This window comes from Cryphonectria parasitica (assembly GCF_011745365.1).
Source record: "Cryphonectria parasitica EP155 unplaced genomic scaffold M406scaffold_11, whole genome shotgun sequence".
Taxonomy (NCBI): Eukaryota; Fungi; Ascomycota; class Sordariomycetes; order Diaporthales; family Cryphonectriaceae; genus Cryphonectria; species Cryphonectria parasitica.
This window is the reverse complement of record NW_024468919.1, coordinates 596,674-615,535: the sequence shown is the minus strand read 5'-3', so window position 1 is coordinate 615,535 and position 18,862 is coordinate 596,674. Positions and strand designations below refer to the sequence as shown.

General features: G+C 52.6%; 2 protein-coding genes across 2 annotated transcripts; both read left to right on the top strand.

Annotated features, from left to right (window-relative positions):
* Positions 1-537: 537 nt before the first annotated feature.
* M406DRAFT_270073 (uncharacterized protein) lies at positions 538-717 on the top strand (the record flags this gene model as incomplete). Its single annotated transcript, XM_040918054.1, has 1 exon — positions 538-717. The coding sequence occupies one exon, from the start codon at positions 538-540 to the stop codon at positions 715-717; it is 180 nt and encodes a 59-aa protein (XP_040771000.1).
* Positions 718-11,433: 10,716 nt separating this feature from the next.
* On the top strand, positions 11,434-14,606 carry Set2 (Set2, histone methyltransferase; the record flags this gene model as incomplete). Its single annotated transcript, XM_040918031.1, has 4 exons — positions 11,434-12,880; positions 12,972-13,354; positions 13,470-13,970; positions 14,172-14,606. 4 exons carry the CDS (start codon positions 11,434-11,436, stop codon positions 14,604-14,606), a joined length of 2,766 nt encoding a protein of 921 aa, XP_040771098.1.
* Positions 14,607-18,862: the final 4,256 nt, after the last annotated feature.

The following is an 18,862-nucleotide window of genomic DNA, read 5'->3' as shown; positions in this document are numbered from 1 at the left end:
TCTTGGTGTTCAACTCGTGCAGCTTTCTGAAAATCGCGTCCCGGCCGCCTAAAAACGACCTTTTCTCCCTCTGTGCCTCCGATCGTCCAAACGGCTTTCGAGCATGCCGTCGTTTTGGAGCCATCTAGCAAGTTTTCAGGGAACGTTCGTAGTATAGGTTGAGTAACTTAGAAGGGGGGGGGGCTTGAGTTGTTGACTCGGTGGGAAAACGTTAATTGATATGGGATTCGTAGGCCATGACGTTGTTCGTGAGGCTCTGTTGGAAATCATTTTTAACAGCTGAGCCCCCGTATATCATGGGTATCCCTGCGGGATGCTGAGGCTCCGTGTCTCGTTTTAGAATCGGCCATATAACTGACCCGCATCCGGCCACATAACTGACCGGCCCCGAACCCGGACGGACGGACTCCCGGTTGTTGGATCAGTCCGGCAAGCCCAGTTCCTGGATTCTGGTGCACGTCGATTTCTGATAAATCCGCATCGTGGATCGCTCCTACGAAGGGGATGATTTCTTCCAAGAGTACGGCAAGCTTTCCAATGGCGCAATCCTACCATCGCATGATCATCGACTCGAACGAGGTTCCCGTCTGGTATAACGTCACTGCCGCTGCAGTATCTTGGGCTATACTCGCTGGGTTCTTTACCTTTCCCAGTACTTTTACCTCCCTCGAGCAATCCCATGCCCTTGAGAATTCTCACGTTGTGCACACACCGTAGCAAATATTCCTTTACTAGCCATTGCGAGTCTCTGCTACGTGACGGGGGCCATAGAATAATGCTTCCTGTGGTCAGAGTTCAGGGCGAACTATGTGTGGCTCCTGAATCATCTATTCTTGTAAGTATGTTCTCAACTTTTCAGTGGATCAACCGCGCTAATCTCATAGCCCGGGACTTCTCAACTGCATAAGTGGCCTGCTTACTGTTCTCCTGAACGTCTATAGCGCCCGGGACGGCACATGGTCACCAACGGCGTGGGTGACACTAGGAATTGTCCTGTTCACGCTTACTTTTATGATGAGCTCATCCTGCCTTTACCGCTTTTGGTTATCAAAACTAGCTTAGTACGGTTCGGCGCGGAGCATTGGCGTGGTGATAACGAGGTAGAGTTGCGTTGTAAGCACGAGCCTACCACCCGGACTTTGGCAATGTGTAAGATGGGCTATCCCTCTGCATATGGGTAGGAGGGGAAACATATCGACTGGATAAAAGCAATAAGGAAGAATATTGGGGTTGGAAGCCTGACACGCGGGTTCCTGTTAGAACGGTGGTCTAATTCGAACTTTAGTATGATGGATTGCCTGCCATTGTTTTATCTCAGTGCTCGGGCCCCGCATCAGAGCCGCGGTCTGTAGCTGGGATAAAGCAACTTCAAATTACCGCCTTTGGGGTGACAGGTAGCGCAGCGAGAATGGAGATCTGGACCTGACCCGCTCGTGGGCTTGATTTAGGATAGCGACGAACGAGCAGCGCAAAAATTAATATCAGGCCCAAAGGACTGACCTCAGGGTGTGCTTGAGCGGGCGGGATGGGGAGATAACAGTGCTGACAAAGAAGAACCGGGTTTCCCGAACCAGCCGGCGGGGAGCCCGGATCAGCGAAACCGGCGGTTGGACACTGGCCGCGGCGCTTAAAAGTTACCGCTACTAATATGATCGGCACAACGTTGCCCAAATATGATACCATACTCCATCAGCGATAACCAACGATGAGTTGAAGGTGTATATATACCCACGCATGTCGCCTCGACCACAGCTCCATTGCGAGGTTCACCATGGCTAAGAGACCGCGTGCAATCCAGACGCAGGATGGCCCGCCCACCAAAAAGGCCCGGACTTCCTGTAACTCCTCCTTGACGCGTCGCGTTCTTCGAAGGCTTCGGCGGAACGCACGACAGCCCGCGTGCCAAGCACCTCAGCAGACCAGTGGGTTTGAGGCATCGGACCTGCATCGGTACGCAAGGAACGGAGGGCCAGATCTAACATCTCTTCGAGGAGTACGAATCTTCCAGCCCTAGGAATGTCATTGTCTAACGCGGAAACATAGTCCCCCCCATCGAATAGCAGGATAGCGGACTCAGGCTCATCATCCTCGAAGTGGCAATCCAAGCGTACGAGATCTATCAAGACATCGACCGGCGTCACGAGCGTATCCAGCAAGAGGTCTTCTGCTGCCGACTCCAATTTCGAGCGAATACTGGTTGAATACAATATCTTCTCCGATGGCTATAGCTACCACCAGCATGTTCCCATTATACAGCATGCTAACTCAGCCCAAATCCAGCAAAGACTGGCAGCATCGAGAGCAAGTTTATCGCCATCCCGCCGCAACAAATCTGAATATGAACGCTTCAAACAAAAGAATACAACTGCGCTGTCGGAGTCCAAGGTAATAGTTGTGCCCTTTTTCAGGAGCGAGAGTTCTGGGGCTGCAATAGCAAGCCAGGAGAATCTCGTCTTCAATAATCTCAACTCTCTTACCAACGGGGCTACAGTTGATCCAAAGCCTAATATATTCGATGATGCTACCTTTATACAAGTCCATCCTCAAGTACGAAAGGATCTCAATTCGTTGATCGTTCCAACCAAGCATATACATGCACCTATTGCTCCGAACTATTTCTTCGAGGCCAAGTCAACACTCGGATTGCCGCACGAAGGCAGGCGGCAGATTACATACGATATAGCAGCAGGGGCTCGGGCAATGAACGCGCTCCAGAACTACAGGGAGGTATCAACAGCACCGTATGATGGGAATGCCTATAGCTTTGGAGCGACTTATCATGAATCAACTGCTCAAGATCTATGCAGGGCATGTTCACTCTGGGCAAACGGGACCGGAGATTCACGTTACCCAGGTCCAGGGCTTCGATATGACCGGTGATGCCGACACATACTTCAAAGGTGTAGGGGCCTTCCGGAATGCACGCGACCTTGCATACGAGTTGCGCAATGATTTGATTCGATCTTCGAATTCGAAAGCGCAAGCGGAACACCAACCGCAAGTTTTGCAAGATGTGGTTGAGGATGAAGATGTGGTTGAGAATGAAGACGGGGTCGATAGGTACAGGACCAGGACGCTGACCGTGCGTGCTGGCTGAATTTGGAGGATGGGGGTGCAGAGAAAAACCCGAGCATGCCCTATATAAAGCTCCCCCCTCCAAGCCCGGTCCGTAATCATTCTCTCCTCGCGTTGGGTCCGACATGTCAGCCTAGGCAAGTGTAGACACGCAGTTGAACAAGAGCCTCCTTGCCCTGTTTTCTGCATTCCTGTGCCCTCCCCAACTGTCAGGTCACAAAAATCCACTCAGGTAAGGGCTCCCTCCGTCACGATTTGTCAACGCCAACTGACAGCACGCCTCGGGTTTTCCTCGCACCAAGGCCTGGGCATCACGTCGCCAAGCCCATGGAACGAATTAGGTTTGGTCTCCTCGCGTCCGTCTGCGAGGCCATTCTTTTTGAGGATGCAGGGATGTGCTTGCTTTGGTGCTCGTTTTGGTGCTCGTTTGGGGGGGGGGGGGGCAAAGCCCCTCCCAGGGAACAAAGTACCTAGGTATTGTGATCATCTCGCGGCCAGCGCAACATGCTCGTAATCTGGCCTTCCTGGGTAGGCGTACATTAAATCAACCACTAACCACCAAGATTGCCGCCTCCTGATTCCTCATGGACATTAAGGTACACAAACCCAGACCTAATATGGAACTTCCTCCCGCTTCACCAACACCAAAACATGTACTATTATAATCAGCTGCCCATTGCACCGTATTAGATCCCAATAGTGGATGCGTTTTCGACCGCCGGGGATATTCCTAAGCTGGGAGACATCTAGGTTGCCGCAATACGGTTCCACCTGGCGTTGCTGCAAACAAAAATTCGTATACCCCTCGAAATCCACCTTGGACACTTCATTAGCCTCCACCGCTATCGGCCCCCAGCAGGCTTGGCATAGCTGTATACCCTCCGCCCAATACGGCTCACCCCTTTCCCAACGAGGCTTTCCATATCTATCGTTCGATGTTGGGTCGACTGCGAGGCGGCGGTTAGCTGACTATCTTGAGGTAGAATAGCTACAAACTCACTGAAAAATTTGGGTGTAGGAGGGCTTCTAGCATCTGAGGTGGGTGTAGCAGGTCTAGATAGATCTGGCGCCGGCGATGAGCTGATACTAGTTGTGACAGATGGGCTGCGCATAGCAGGTCCAAAGGTTCCAGTATTTGAGGGAGGTGTGGCAGGTTCGGAGCCAGCATTTGAGGTGGTTGTGGAAACCAGTAGGGCCGGGGGGCTCCCAGGGTCAGAGAGTGTCGAATCAGACATAGTGACTAGCAAAAGAGACAAATGTATGTTGTTGGAAATCTGGGGGGCTTTGAAAACGGCAAGGTCGACGTCTTATTATGCTTGGACGAAAGTCGTCCACTGCCCATGGAAAGCGCAATCTAAGCTTCACAGCATGGCCACACCAACCACCATCTATCCCGACCCTCCGTTTGTCTCTACGGTACATCCGCGGCGCCATGGTTGACGGTGTCCCCCATGGCCTCATGTACCTATATCTGCTGCGCAGCCATGGCGATCAGGCCACTTCGCATTTTTTCGCTCATAACCTGGGGCTGGGCTTCCTATCCGATTCGTCACACTCCCTAGAGGTGTCCTGCACCAAGCACCCCTTCCACATTACCTGGAAGAGTACAGCTTCACCTTGTTGTATGTGCTTGGACTCCTTCTCAGGGAGGCAATATTTCATGACCACAAGGCTGTCTAATAGTAAAGCCTAAAACAAAAAAAAAAAAAACAAGGTTTAATCCCAAAAAGGTTAGGTTTTGATTGCAGTCTAATACAAAAGAGGTTAGTTTTTGATCGCAGTTACATAGCTTGGTTGCATGTAGGCTGGGCAGCCATCAGCCTTGTCCATCATTATCTTGGGATCTGTCATGTCATGGATCCTCAGACACCGTGTTGCAATTGGGTTGGTCACAGTGACCAAACTGCACGAATGTCAATGTGCAATATGTACTTTTCATCCTATGCCCACATGCCGAGATATAACTTTGCAATGCTACAGGACTTTCTGGCCGTCTTGATAAATGCATAGCTTCCCGGGTCGTGTGTTGCCTTTGACAATCCCATCAAGCCGCCTCCTTGGGACGATATAACAGCGCCTTGCCCTCTATGCCTGAGAGCTGCATTTTCCATATTGGCTGGTTTCCATCTCAACAACAACTATCACTAAAATAAATTACACTTCTGCAAACTACTGTCAATGCCTCACTCCGCTTCACAGCCTTACACGGCCAATCCTGTGCCACAACCCAGTCCAAAAAAGGTATGTCAAAATCAAGGTTGTTTTTTTTTTATCTATTGCTAGTTAACATAGCCCAGGGCCAAAATTCTAACACTGGAGGAGTGGAATGCTGCCTGTGCCAATAATTCAAACACGCTTGATATTAATGGCTCAGCACCCTCTCGCCAAGATTATGGCATGGTTTATTCATTAACAAATGGGGATAATATCCATGAAAAGGATTTGAAGGCAACTGAGATTGGTCGAAAACTTCTCCATCTTTGGGAAAAACGCACTGGACACACTGAACCCACTCTAATATGGTGGTATCTAGAGGAACTTTGGAGGATGGTGTCTTACGTCTGCTATGGATGAGCACCGAATGCATGCTAAGATTAATGTATAGTACCGAATATATGCTTTTTACAAGCAATAGCGTGTTTCCGGGGAAAACACTGCCTGTGATCTCCTTACATTTCAGTCTAGAGAGACGTCCAGTTGAATGCCCCCCTCCCCATAAGGGCCCGAGATTAACATGCAGGACTCTCTGCCACTCCTCTAGTACAAGTACCAGGTACCAATACCAGTATAAGTATAAGTACAAGGACAAGTATTTCAAAGTTTGCCATAATCCCATGAAAGGGCTGCATGCAGTGGAATTTGCTCGGGCATTTGGAATCTTTCTTCTATAAGTTCGAGACTCCCATGGAACTAAGTAGCATCTTTTTTGCCAAAACAAACAACAGCAATCATGAATATTCGCGGGGTATTCTTTGGCTGGAACGAGGACGGTGTTTTCGATGCTGTATTTTTTGCTAGTATTCTAAAAACATCACTGGCAGCCACAGATCCAACGGCAACCTGCACCTTACACTGGGACGAATCCAAAAAAGCAGAGAACTCCCTATCAAAGATGGTTGTGCAAGTCCATGGTGATGATCATGAGAATAGGGACATTTGGTACTTTCACTTTAACCTTGAGCTGCCTAAGGAAACCGAGAAAGGGCATTAACTATGTCGAGGTTTCTGTTAATGAGGAGGTTCCTGATAAGTTGAGCAAGAAGTATTTAAATTTTGAAGTCGAGGCAAGCGTTCAAATGCAAACAAGACAATCACTTGCTAAATATAACAAATAGTAAATCTGAAGGACGACAGGAGGCTATCTACACATGTGCTGCTTGAGGAAAATAAGGCAAAAGGATCAATGATATTGTTGGCTGTATAATTATTGCAATTTGACTTTAGGGGGAGATAGTAGCCGGAGGTCTTCAACCCCATACCGGCGCGAAAGAGCAAAACTGGCCCGTTCCGAGCACGAGCAGAGTCTACTCCCTCCGCCCACGGCGCCTGCTGGAGCCTCGAACGTCCGCATACTCTCTATTGCCGCCAGATCGAGAAGGAGAGGACTGCTACCCTGGTGAGCTCCCTGCTCTGGCACGAGATGAGTCGCATGTAGGCATACCTTTTGCTTGCTGCTTTCTGGCGGGAGTACGCCTCCGAGTCGTGCTACGAAGCGCGGGCCTGGTGACAGTGTTACTACCCGCCAACTCAAAGTTCTCACGGTGAGACAAACAGGTAATCGGCGATCAGATACAGTACGCCTATAATGGCGAATCCAACGAGAAGCATGTTAGTATCAGTATGATGAGGAGTGTTGTGTCCGTTCTGCTAGAGGTTTGTCGGACGATGCACCGTCAGCGGGACCGGGGATCAGCGCCGCGTGAGAGCATGTCGCGGCAGTCCTGGAATGCCACGTCGACAGTGTTGGCAATCTTCTTAATCATGTCTTCCTGGTGGTTTGAGTCTTGGCTTGTCCTGGGCGGCCTTCTGTCTTAATTGGGCGATAATCTCGTCCTTCTCTAGGTGCAGCCGCCGTTTCTGGTCGATGATCTGCTGTCGCAGCCGGCGGTTCTCGTCTTGGAGGGGTGTTGATCTGGTCTTCTGACCAGCTGAGAGTCTGCTTAGCAGGCTTGAGCGGTGCAGGACTATCCAGGAATCGGTTGGCCAGCGGCGGTGGCGGCGCCGGCGGAGTGATTGGCAGCGGCTTGTCAACCCGTGCTGGTCGTGGTCGTAGTTCCAGTGGTCGCGGAGCCAGAGGCATCTGTGTCGTAAGCGCAACCCAGAGGGATCGCACGTGGCCGGAAACTCTGTTGCGTATCTGACAAAAGCAATCGTATAGGCGCCTGTGGGCCCGCGTCCGGGGTTCAACGAATCGCGGTGCTTTGACTCCAGCGGGACTGGACGGCATTCATGCTTGGTGGGCAGTGCAGGCTCCTCACAGCGCCTGTACGCGGCCAGTTGATTATATGTTTCATGGATAATCAGATGCCAGACCTGGGGATTCTACCCAGCCCCGGGCCGTTGGCTAAAACATCTCGTGCCTATCTCAACTTTGCAACCGTACCCTCCCTTAAGGTACTCCCCCATCCTCATCACTCGGCCGGTGACCCCCTTCTAAGCAAACCAAATAGCGTCTTCAAAAAAGCACTCATACCGTCCCTCAGGCTCTCCAACATCCGCTTCAATGTCTCTGCCTTAACGTCAGTGCGATTCACGGTCCCCCCAATCTCATCCAGAGTGGCGTGCATCCGTCCGTTCATCGCCTCAATCTTATCCAGGCGGGAACATATCATAATCAGAAGACTGTATCATAGCATTAACCGGTGATTCAAGAAGCGAAAGGATATTCAACTCTATCTTCTCACGTCGTTGGTCACGGCCCCGTCGATGGCAGGTGTCTCTGGCATTTCTGCCGGCAAGACAGCCTCATTTCCAGCTAAAGAGGCTGGGGTGTGAAGTTCTCTTCGCGGAACTGGTCTAGACCCTAATTGTTGTCTAGGGTCCAGTCACTAGAAAAGATTCTATGGGATCCGTTGTCCATACTGACAGCCCGGTAGCCCGTTCTCTTGGAAGTCGTTCGAGGGCCTGCATCCGGGATCTGGGAGAGACGTCCAGGCCCCTGGATGGGGCGGGGATCAAATACATCACGGCTGGCCCGTTGGAGAAATTTGGCCTAGTGCGATCCAGTGGTGGGAGAGGTAGTATGTCGGGAGTGGGATGCCAACCAGATTTACGAGCGCGTTCGCCCGGCCACCGATAAACAGAGGTTGCTATGTTGATCACGGCGACAACCGCCGCCCTTGCCGACAAGTCAGCGCGGCTCTGGACGAAAAGAGATAGGATGATGACGTTCATAGCAAGGTAGACGAGGAAAACGACCAGCTCCAACCGTGTGACGCTCATCCAGACCCGCCTCCGCACCACAAGGAAGGGGATACTGGACATAGCGCGTGAAGCCAACAACGAGCCAGGGGAGAACCAAAAGCCCGCAAACTGGGACCAGCCTAATCGATATATAGAGGACAATCAGCCCTCCGAAAAGGACGGCATATAAGTTGGACGACATTCATAACGGCTTGTGGCAGGCGGAATCCAGGACCTCACAGGCTGCATGACTATCCGACGGGCAGCGCAGAGACGGGCTTTTGTTTCTTACACGGCGGCAGTGCAATCTCGCACCGCACTCCGGGGAAGTCTTGAACCTAGAGTCAGCAGGAACAAGATTATCCTTTTTCTAGTGACAACAGATCTAGAGCATAGAAAAACTAAATACAAGAAAATTTGAGAGGCTCACATCGACACCCGCCTCCCCCCCCCCTTCCAGTCATTAAGATATGGTGTTTTCCATCCTTCCCCGGCATCAACCAGTCAGTACCATTGCAGTTTCCATGGTCCGTCCTAGGAGCTTCCCTACGCGCCCCCGCCAACAACGGCACCAAGTGATCAAGCAATCACACATCGACTATTGCCGCAGAACCGCTTCCCTCCCCCCTCTTCTTCTCTGCCCGCCCCCCCCCCCCCGAATCCTCTTCTGCAGCCGCAGCCACCAATCAGGCAGCACGCAGCAGATCTGAATTTGCAAGCAACCCGGCCAGCACGGAAGAACGATAATAAATAAACAGATCATAAAACCCAAAGCCCTGGCCAACAGATCCTCCTCCCCAGTCTTCTTGCTTGGCGCATCCCCCCCAATCGGCTTGCCACCTTTTCTTCGCGCATCTCAACCAAGTTCCCTTTCCCCCTTTCCCTCGCACACAGCTTTCCACCCCCACACATGACCGCTCACCCAGTCTCTGGTTCATCGCCCCCAATTGCCATCTCCATCACTTATCACATATCTGGTCCACAACCGAAAAAAAATAAAAATAAAAGATAGGCAGACAATAGCCCTTGTAATAGAAGGGGGAAGAGCTTGGTTCTCAGTTTATTTTCCATCCAAATCAATGTTTTAAAAGGACTCATTCACCACGACAAAACAGCCAGCCCGGTGGTCCATCGCAGCACAACACCAACACAGAAGGCTGGATGGATCTGGATCTGGCGCTAGCTGATTAAAACAACCGGCCCGCCCCCCCCTTTCTGGGCCCTGGGCAATTGAAGAGCAGTCGACATTGGCACATTGGCACATACTGATACACTCACTACCACTACCACTACAATCATACCCTGTGTGCCTGCCTGCCACATGCTTTGCATGTGCCTCACAGGCTCACATTGATCCCATCGTTGTTCTCATTTGGGGATACTCACTTCTCACTCCTCACTCCAAGCGTAGGGTCGCGTCTCAGCCTGACTATTTCCTCCACCTCCAAGTCAACCTAGACAGGAGGAGGGGGAGGAGGGAAGCCCAAGTATTAAGCTCAGCACCTGCCTCAGCTTTACTTTATTTTACTATTTGGCTGGTGTTGGGCTGACTGGGCTGCACCACCCACCACCATATCCTTGAGTCAGCTGCGTCGAACCACCTGCCCCATAAGCATCATGGGTGAAGTGGATATCCTCGTCAATCTGGCTGCTGCTGCCCAGGCTCAACTGCTAGCCTTGGGGACGACAGTGTTTGATGAGGAGAAGGAGGAAGAGGAGGAGGAGAAGAAGAAGAAGAAGAAGAGGAAGAAGCAGGAGCAGCAGCAGCAGCAGCAGCCGGAACCACCATTGCCGCCTGTTGGCCCCAGGCTTCAGGTCGAGGTGCAGCTCCAGATTCAGCAGCAACAGCAGTACCAACACCAACACCAACAACAGCACCAGCACCAGCACCAGTACCAAGACCAAGACCAAGACCAGGCCCAGCACCAGCACCAGCACCAGCACCAGTATGAGCATCAGCATCAGCAGCAGCACCAGCATCCGTATCCGTATCAGGACCAGCCCCAAAATAGTTACTACCAAGGCAAGTCCCATCACAGCGCCTTCCGCCCGGTCAATTATTACCAAAGTGATGGCCACCACCAAAATAATTACCACCACGGCAATTACCACCAAGGTGATTACCGTCAAGGCGGCGGGCACAACCAGCAAACCTACCAACAAACATACCATCACCACCAATCCCATCACCGACCCCATGACCAAGACCAGCAGCACCAGCCGCCACAATCACACCAGCAGCAGCACCAGCAGCACCAGCAGCAACAACAGCAAAAACCCGTCATCATACCACATGCCTCCATCGAAGCCGACCCGGAGCCAAGCTACGAATTCCCAGGCCTGCGCTTGCTGCGGAAGAAGACGTCGACCGAAGCCAACGCACAGCCAAGCTACGAATTCCCAGGCCTGCGCTTGCCGAGGCAGAGGAAGAAGAAGATAGTAACAGGGCCGGTCGTCCTCCCTAGGAAGCGGTCACCGGTCCCCCTGCGGGCCCTCGTGCCTAAGCCCCATAAACCCGCCTACGATCGCATTGGGGAATTCGCGGGTCCATATCCTTCTTCCCGCCACGCGTCCACCAAGACCACTACACTCCAGTCCACTGCCAGCCAGATTGTAAACATTGCCTCTCACACCTCCAGGATGGACGTTGTCGAGCGCGCCGAGGTTGGCAAGCCACCCCCCAAGCTTACTGGCCTCCCTGCACGCTCTGTCTTGGGCCGCGGCCAGTATATCCGTGTCAAGGGCCAGCCCCGCCGCCCCAAGGGCCACGGCCGCAGCGCGTCTTTCAGCTCCGTGGCACCGTCGCGCAAACCTGCAGACGCCGACGGCCGCACTCCTCCTCGCGACAACGCGACCACTCCTCACATCCTTCCGTCCCCGCGCAGACCACGATCTGCCTCTGCCAGCCTGGGCACGGTTGTCGCCTCCGCCAGCTTCACTCCTCACAATCCCAAGATGGACATCTCGTCGCTGCTCCTCCCTTACTCGCCCTCCCTCGCGTCCCAGACTCCTGACGACCTCCCTGCGCCCGTCTCAGAGGACCACAGCGAGTTCTCTGCCCCTCCCACCGACACCTTCTCCCACAGCACCTCCACCACCTCGACACCTCCCACCACCGCTGCCGACGCCGCCAGCATTGCCTCCTCCGATATCCACGACCCAAAACCTATCATCGCCGTCGCCCTCAGCCCCCTGGACGACGAACACCACCTTGACCACCACCACAACAATCACCACGACCACGACCACCTCTCCCTTGCTGACGACGACGCGATTGTCGTCGAGCAGACCGTCCAGGTCGGCACGCCTCAGCCCGATCCACCAGAGCCCGAGAGCCCCCTCGACCTTCACCACGATGATGGCCATGTACAGGAGGCGGTCAACGAGGACACCCGCCCCCAGCGCGGTCGCTCTACGCGTCCCAAGACCGGCAAACCCATCTACAACATTCTCCAGCTCACCGGCACCTATATACACGGCAGGAGACGCGCCAATGGCGACGACATCATCATGAGGAAGCGCAAGCCACGAGCAACGCGCACCGACGCGCCTGAGGACGCGATCCACTCCCTCCCGCCGCCTGCCTCGCCGCCCAAGACCTCCACAGGGCCCAGGGCGGCCAAGGACAGGGCAAAGGAGAAGGTCCAGGAGGATGTCGAGGAGAAGATCAAGGAGAAGATCAAGGAGAAGATCAAGGTCAAGGTCAAGGTCAGGACCAAGGCCCAGACCAAACCCGCCCCATCAGCCATTGAGTCGCGCAGGACTACGCGTTCTTCCGGCACAATCAACACCACCGCCGTCACTACCAACATTCTCGGCAAGCGAAGCCGCAAGGCCACGGACGGCGCGCGCATCCCACGCGAGCTCAGGAGGCTGCGGGACACAAACGAGTTTGTCGGCATCGACAAGAAGGAGGTGCTGCACACCATCTGGAGCAATGGCAAGTACATCGACCCCAGAGATCTGGATGAGGACGGCCAGCCTGTCCTCAAGAAGCCACGCAGGGGCGGCGTGAAGACCGAGAGCCAGCAGCAACAGAAACAGGAAAAGCAGGCCGAGGAGACACCCAACGAGGACACTGTCACCGCCGCAGCAGCCGCAGCCGCCACCCCGCCTGTCAAGGAGAAGCGCGTCAAGAAGTGGCTGCAAAAGGGATTGTATGCCGGGCAAGAGATCCCCTCAGACTGGAGTGCCGGCCTGAACGCCACGGACAAGAAGAAGCTTGCACAGCACCCGGAGCTCGTGCCCAGCGGCGGCAAGGTTAACAAGGTGCTCCCGCCGCCCATGTTCGCCGGCCTGCGGCTCCTACTCGACGGTCGCGACTTCAAACTGCCTTTTGACATCTGCAACCCCCTCCCGCCCGGCCAGCCCAAGCCGGAAGAGTGGCGCAAGATGGCCAAGAGTAGGTCACACTGGCTTCTAGATTTCCCCTTTTCAACATGAATACTTGTTATACTAACGCGTTCATTTCCCTTGTTACCCGCGCTTCCCAGATCGATTCATCGGAGATGCTGGAACGTACTGGCGCAAGACCGACCACTTCAAGGACTACCAGTCAAAATGCATCTGCAAGCCTGAGGACGGGTGTGCCGAGGACTGCCAAAATCGCATCATGCTATACGAGTGCGACGATACGAACTGCAATGCCGGCAAGGAGACCTGTCAGAACCGTGCCTTCCAGAACCTCACCGAGCGCACCAAGCAGGGCGGGCCGTTCCGCGTCGGCGTGGAAGTCCTGAAGACTCCTGACCGTGGCTATGGTGTGCGCAGCAGCCGTTGCTTCGAGCCCAACCAGATCATTATGGAGTACACTGGTGAGATCATTACCGAGGCCGAGTGTGAACGCCGGATGAACGAGAAGTACAAGAACAATGCGGTGAGTTTCATGCACACACACGGGGGGGGGGGTGGGGGGACCACGTGAAAAGACAAGAGGAGAGTTCCATATCTGACATGATTCTTCTCTATTTTCTTTTCCTCCTCTCTTCTAGTGCTACTACCTTATGGCTTTTGATCAGAATATGATCATCGACGCGACGACGGGCAGCATCGCCAGATTCGTCAACCACTCATGCGACCCCAACTGTCGGATGGAGAAGTGGATCGTACATGGTCAGCCGCGGATGGCCTTGTTCGCAGGAGACAAGCCGATCATGTCTGGAGATGAGCTGACCTACGACTACAACTTCGACCCCTTCTCGGCCAAGAACGTGCAGAAGTGCCTCTGCGGAAGCGCAAACTGCCGTGGCGTCCTGGGTCCCAAGGCCGCCAAAGTTCCCAAGGGCCAGGCGAAGAAGGATGGCCCGGCGGCCAAGCTGGCCAAGGTGGTTGCGATGCCCTCAAACCGCAAGCGGAAGGCGGACCTCGCCGCCGCCGCCGCCGACGAGGAAGCTTCGGCGCCCCAGAGCAAGAAGCGCAAGATCACGGTGGCTGCCAGCACTAAGCGCTCTCAGAGCATCAAGGTGAAAGCCAAACCAGCTGTGAAGGCGGCGGTGAACAGCATCTCGGTCGACGCACAGGTACCTGGTCCGAAGAAGAAGAAGAAGGCGCCCGCCACGGTGTCAGTGCGCAAGGCAAATCTCGTCAAGGCCTCCAAAGTCTACAATAAGAATGGCAAGGCGCTGCTCCTCGCTGATAGCATTATCTCCCAGACCAAGAGAAATGTGAAGGCTCAGAGGGTGGTGAAAGCCAAGGCGGCAGCGGCAGCCGCGCCGCGCAAGAAGAGCACGGCCGCCGCTACCAAGAAGAAGGCGAAGGCGCCTCCTCCAACAGCAACCAAGGCTAGGACCGCCACAAAGATCACCATAAAGCGCTCCAGCAAGGGAAACAGCAGGAAGGCCAAGGAAGCGAGCACCTCCGCCAAAGTGACGGTCGCCGCTAAAAAATACACCGCACGCGGATGGCGCTCGATCAACAAACCCATCAGGGAGGGCACGGCCGACGAGATAGTGACCAGCACGATAACCGCAACCGCGATGGGAACGACGATCCTGGCAGAGCCTGCTGCTGACAAGAAAATGCCGGCTCCTGCTGAGGCAGAATCCATCTCTGTCAAGCGGCCGGGCGAGGGAGCTTCGGAGATATCACAGACGCAGGATAAGATTCTTGTCTTGACTGACCCCGCATAGGCTGACCCCTCTGAAAGCCCGAGGACGGAGAGGATGGCGACAAATCCACTTGGAAGAGGCGGATTATTGTTAAGCGGCCTGCCTATTGTATGATTTGGGCGTTGGGCGTGGGGGGTGGGGGGGGGGGGCGGGGGAGGCAGCGCAACATAGACAATTTTTGCTACAATGAATGGCTTTTGAACAACCATGTAAGACTAGGAGGATAACTCAACGTGCAGGACGGGCGGTGTTGCAAAAAGGGCGAATAATAACGCCTGCATGGGCTGGTTGGTCATATTCAACAATTCAACAAGACGGACCCCGCCCACAAGAGAGACTGAGACAAGTAGAGCAGGATTAGAGAAACAGGGCGGGAGAAGAGACCGATCTATATGGCCAGGACAGAGGACACTAAAGGGGATTGGGAAGAAAGAATTTCGCCACAAACATGACTGGCTTTCCCTATACACTTTGCAGAAAAGGAGGAAAGAAGAGCGGCGGGCCGTTACCAACCCGTGGCTCTGGGTGGGGGGGGGGGGGGTCTGGTGGTCGTACGCTCCAATTTACTTGAACACTTCCAGGTTACTTAAGCAAGGGACAACGACCCCTTCCTTCCACCCACCAAGTTCATCTGACGCTTTTTGCACCCTGGCTGGCCTCTATCGGAAGCGAATAACCCCAACAAAAAAACCTTTATGATCAATGAAAATTGTTTCTTAAGAGGGCATAAGCACTGGTCCTAGCTATTCATGTTGGCTGCCATTGGTTTCACGGGCTCGAAAACACCGGAGGGTTTCTTTGCTCACAGGGGGGGTTGGGGGGGGGGGGGGAGATACAGGTGTCTGGACATGCATGTTGTTGTGCTCAAGAAAGCTAGAGAGAGGTATATAGCAGAGAGAAGTGCCGAACAGAGTAGTGGGGGGAATGTGTTGCAAAGGGCCCGCATCGGACTTTGGCCAGGGTCCCAAATAAAGTTACTGTGAAACAAGATACGTGATCATTCACCTCACGATTAGAAATGATTGCGATGCAGAACCATTAATTCACAAGCCTTTTTTTTTTTTTTTTGGAAGAAAACATGATGCTATCCTTTCAATCCAGTTCCATATAGAGAAGGGGAAAAAGAAGAAGAAAAAAAAGACCATGGATGGGCAAGTTGCAAGAGGGTTGAGTGCCCAGTGAGCCAGATCAGGCCTGGCTGGTTGGTGATGGAGAACTTTCCCAGCCGCGAATACAAAGCCTATCAACTTACAGTGCACTGATTATATGTCGTCTAGCAGCTGCTAGGTAAGAGCAAGGAGAGTGTCAAAGCTGCAAAACAAAGTTGGTGTTTTCTCAATGTATGAGCATGTATAAATATACTTTTCTTTCTTCTCTCTTTCTCTCTCTCTCTCTCTGTCTGAGCTCATAGCGCAACCAATTTCAGGTATCTAGCACAATAAAGTCATGGAGAATTAGATCCACCAATCTGTTTGTCCAATTGCCGTTTTTGCTGACCTGTTTTTTTGTCGAGTGGCTGGGGATGACCTGGAGATGGGATGGGGGCCATGATTTTTTATTGAGGCTGTGGGCTGTGCAAGATGAAAAGGGGGAAAAAGAAGGAAATACATTTGCAAAAAGGTTCAATAACCCATTTAGAATTTAAGAGAAGGAAGGAAAAGAAGAATGAAGAGAGAGCAAGTAGAAGGCCAAGAAGGGGCCAGCCTTTGTTGATTGGTGTGCACCCATTTCCAACGGGAAGCACATGCATGAGCACATCATCGTACAGATCGTGTCACTTTTTGGGGGGGGACATAATGTCCTACAGGGCTGATAGAGCGCCTCTTTCGGGAAGGTGGAAATGGGTTGTACGGACGGGCGCCGGGAAAAGCCGGGGGAGGGGGGAAGAGCCTCAATCTTTCTCATCAGTGTGTTACAGACGTAAAAGTTATTAAGTGGTGGTGACAATGTGTTGGTTGTGTGGCGGTGCTGACTTGTGTGACCTCCAGCAGCAGCATTCTTCGCCCGCGGAGGGGCTGTTTTCCTTAGTGGTTTCCATAGAGCTAGTCACAAGGGAGAAAGAGCCCCGAGAATGGCAAGCGGTAGAATATCGGCAAGTATTGTAAAACAAAAACGGTCGGGAAGAAAGAAGAAGAAAAAGCAATATTTACTGCCAGGTGTTTTGGTCTAACCAATCTCTTGACATTGGGCATACCCCAGCCAACCTTGGAATTACGCTGAGGCTACCAGATCACTGTGGAACGCTGAGGTTCAAAGCGGCGATCGATACATTTTGGGCACTAAGTGGATTGAGACGAGCCAACTGGAAAGAAAAAGAGGAGAGGCACTGGGGGGGTCGAAAAAGAAAGAGGAGGGGGGGGGGGGCGGACTTCAAGAGAACTCCCTGACAAGGCTCGGTTATGTGCTTATGTCCCCTATTGATGCTGGTTGGCATGGGTGTTTTGGGGGCCAGTTTCCACTGTAGACCCTTGCACCTACATTGTCTAGACAAGGGTAAGTGATCAAGTTATGAATGAGGGTGTCTCGTCAGGTCCGAAAAGGAAACAAGGGACTCCTCCTTGGTAAGCTGTGTCAAGGCCAGATACAATATATGAGTGGTTCAGATAGAAAAGAAAAGAGAGAAAGACTGCAACAGCCCTGGAAGCTAGCTGACCAATCATGAGCTGGTAGAACCTACATCCCAGCACAGAACCCTGCACAGTGCGCTTTTCGATGATCATTAGCGTGAGGACAGACGAAAATAACATTGGGACGCATGTATGTATGTATATATAAGAGAAAGAAGAAGACTTCTGGTGTACTCATAAACGAAAAGTAGAGAAGAGAAGTAGTGGGTGGGGGAGAAGAAAAGGAACAGAAAGATATGGGAAATGAATCCGAGTCCCTGCTCATGCTCGCTATGTCATTCGCCAGTCGAAACCTGGCGATGCTCAAGATCACTGCCGATGGACATGAACATGATCATGAACTTGAGGACCTGACCCCTGGTCACTGAGACCTTGTCTATCTATCTCCGCTTGCTGTAAACATGTTTGTCTGCCAGCCGTGAGGTCGTATCCTCTAAAACACCCAAAAGACAGCACATAAGAGACCAAGGAAATGTTCACAACAATCTATACCACCTCCTAGGTTCCAAAAGAAAGAGGTGATGGAGGTGGGAAAATAGTTCAAGAATACAAAAGAAGAAAAAACAAGAAAGAAAATGTTGGTAGGTCTCAGAAGTGCCAACCAGTTGGAAAGCTGGGGGACACTTCAGATGGGCAGGGGATGCTCCAGGCGCCATCCTCCCTTCTCCCATAGGAAAGGAAACCAAAGAGAGAAGAACAAAAATAGCGAGCTCTGAAGACTGCCGAATGAACTGTTGTTGGCCAACGTTGGCAAGTTGAATTGTATTGTGTTTCGATAAATCTCCTCCTCGTCGTCATGAGTCGTCTGTTGATACCATCTGGTCCGAGTTTCCGCCGACAGCTGTGAGTGGTTGGCAACAAGACATATGAATTGGCGCCATATGAATTGCCCTGAAAGTGATGGCTCGGTCTTCCTCGTCATGAGGCTAAGTCGATGAGATAGAGCGTTGATTGTCGACACTCGATTGCGTGTCTCTCGTGTTGTCTTGTATTTATAAGTGGTTTTTTTTTGTTTTTGTTTTTTCCATTGTTGGAGGGAGGCGTCGATGCCATTTCACCGTCGACTTGATTACTTGTAAACAGCGTCTCTGCGGCAAAAATCATCGAAACGGTGTCCGCATTCGAGGCAAGATACCGTCGTTTTGGAATTCCACGGACCATGTCCACATCTGCAGCATACCCACATCAGGCACAGGACCTTCTTGCTGCCCATCTCGGATGATAGAAGGGTAGATAGGTGGTCGACGATTCTGGGCAGGGAGGGAATTACTCCAGGAGGGGTGACGGTGAGCGTAAGAGCAGAAGATTTTGGATATCGAGGATATGAATTGATCAGGCAATAGAAGCCCTTTGGGTTAGATTTGCGGGCTCAAAGCGTGTGAGTGTGCCAGATATGATGAGTGCGAACGAACTGAATCCAGACAGATAAGCCAGATAGAGGGAATTGGCTTTATAAGTTCTGAATGCCATCATGACGCACCACGGACACGGCTGGCGCAGGATCGCACTGCAGATATGGAAAGAGTCAGATCAAAGTTGGAAACAAGGCAAGCAGTGGGGACTGGCACCGCCTAGCACCATAGAATTCCACAGCCATCATCGATCGCATGGCCACGGATTCAAGGCTCACAAGTGCCCTGCGCCATCTTT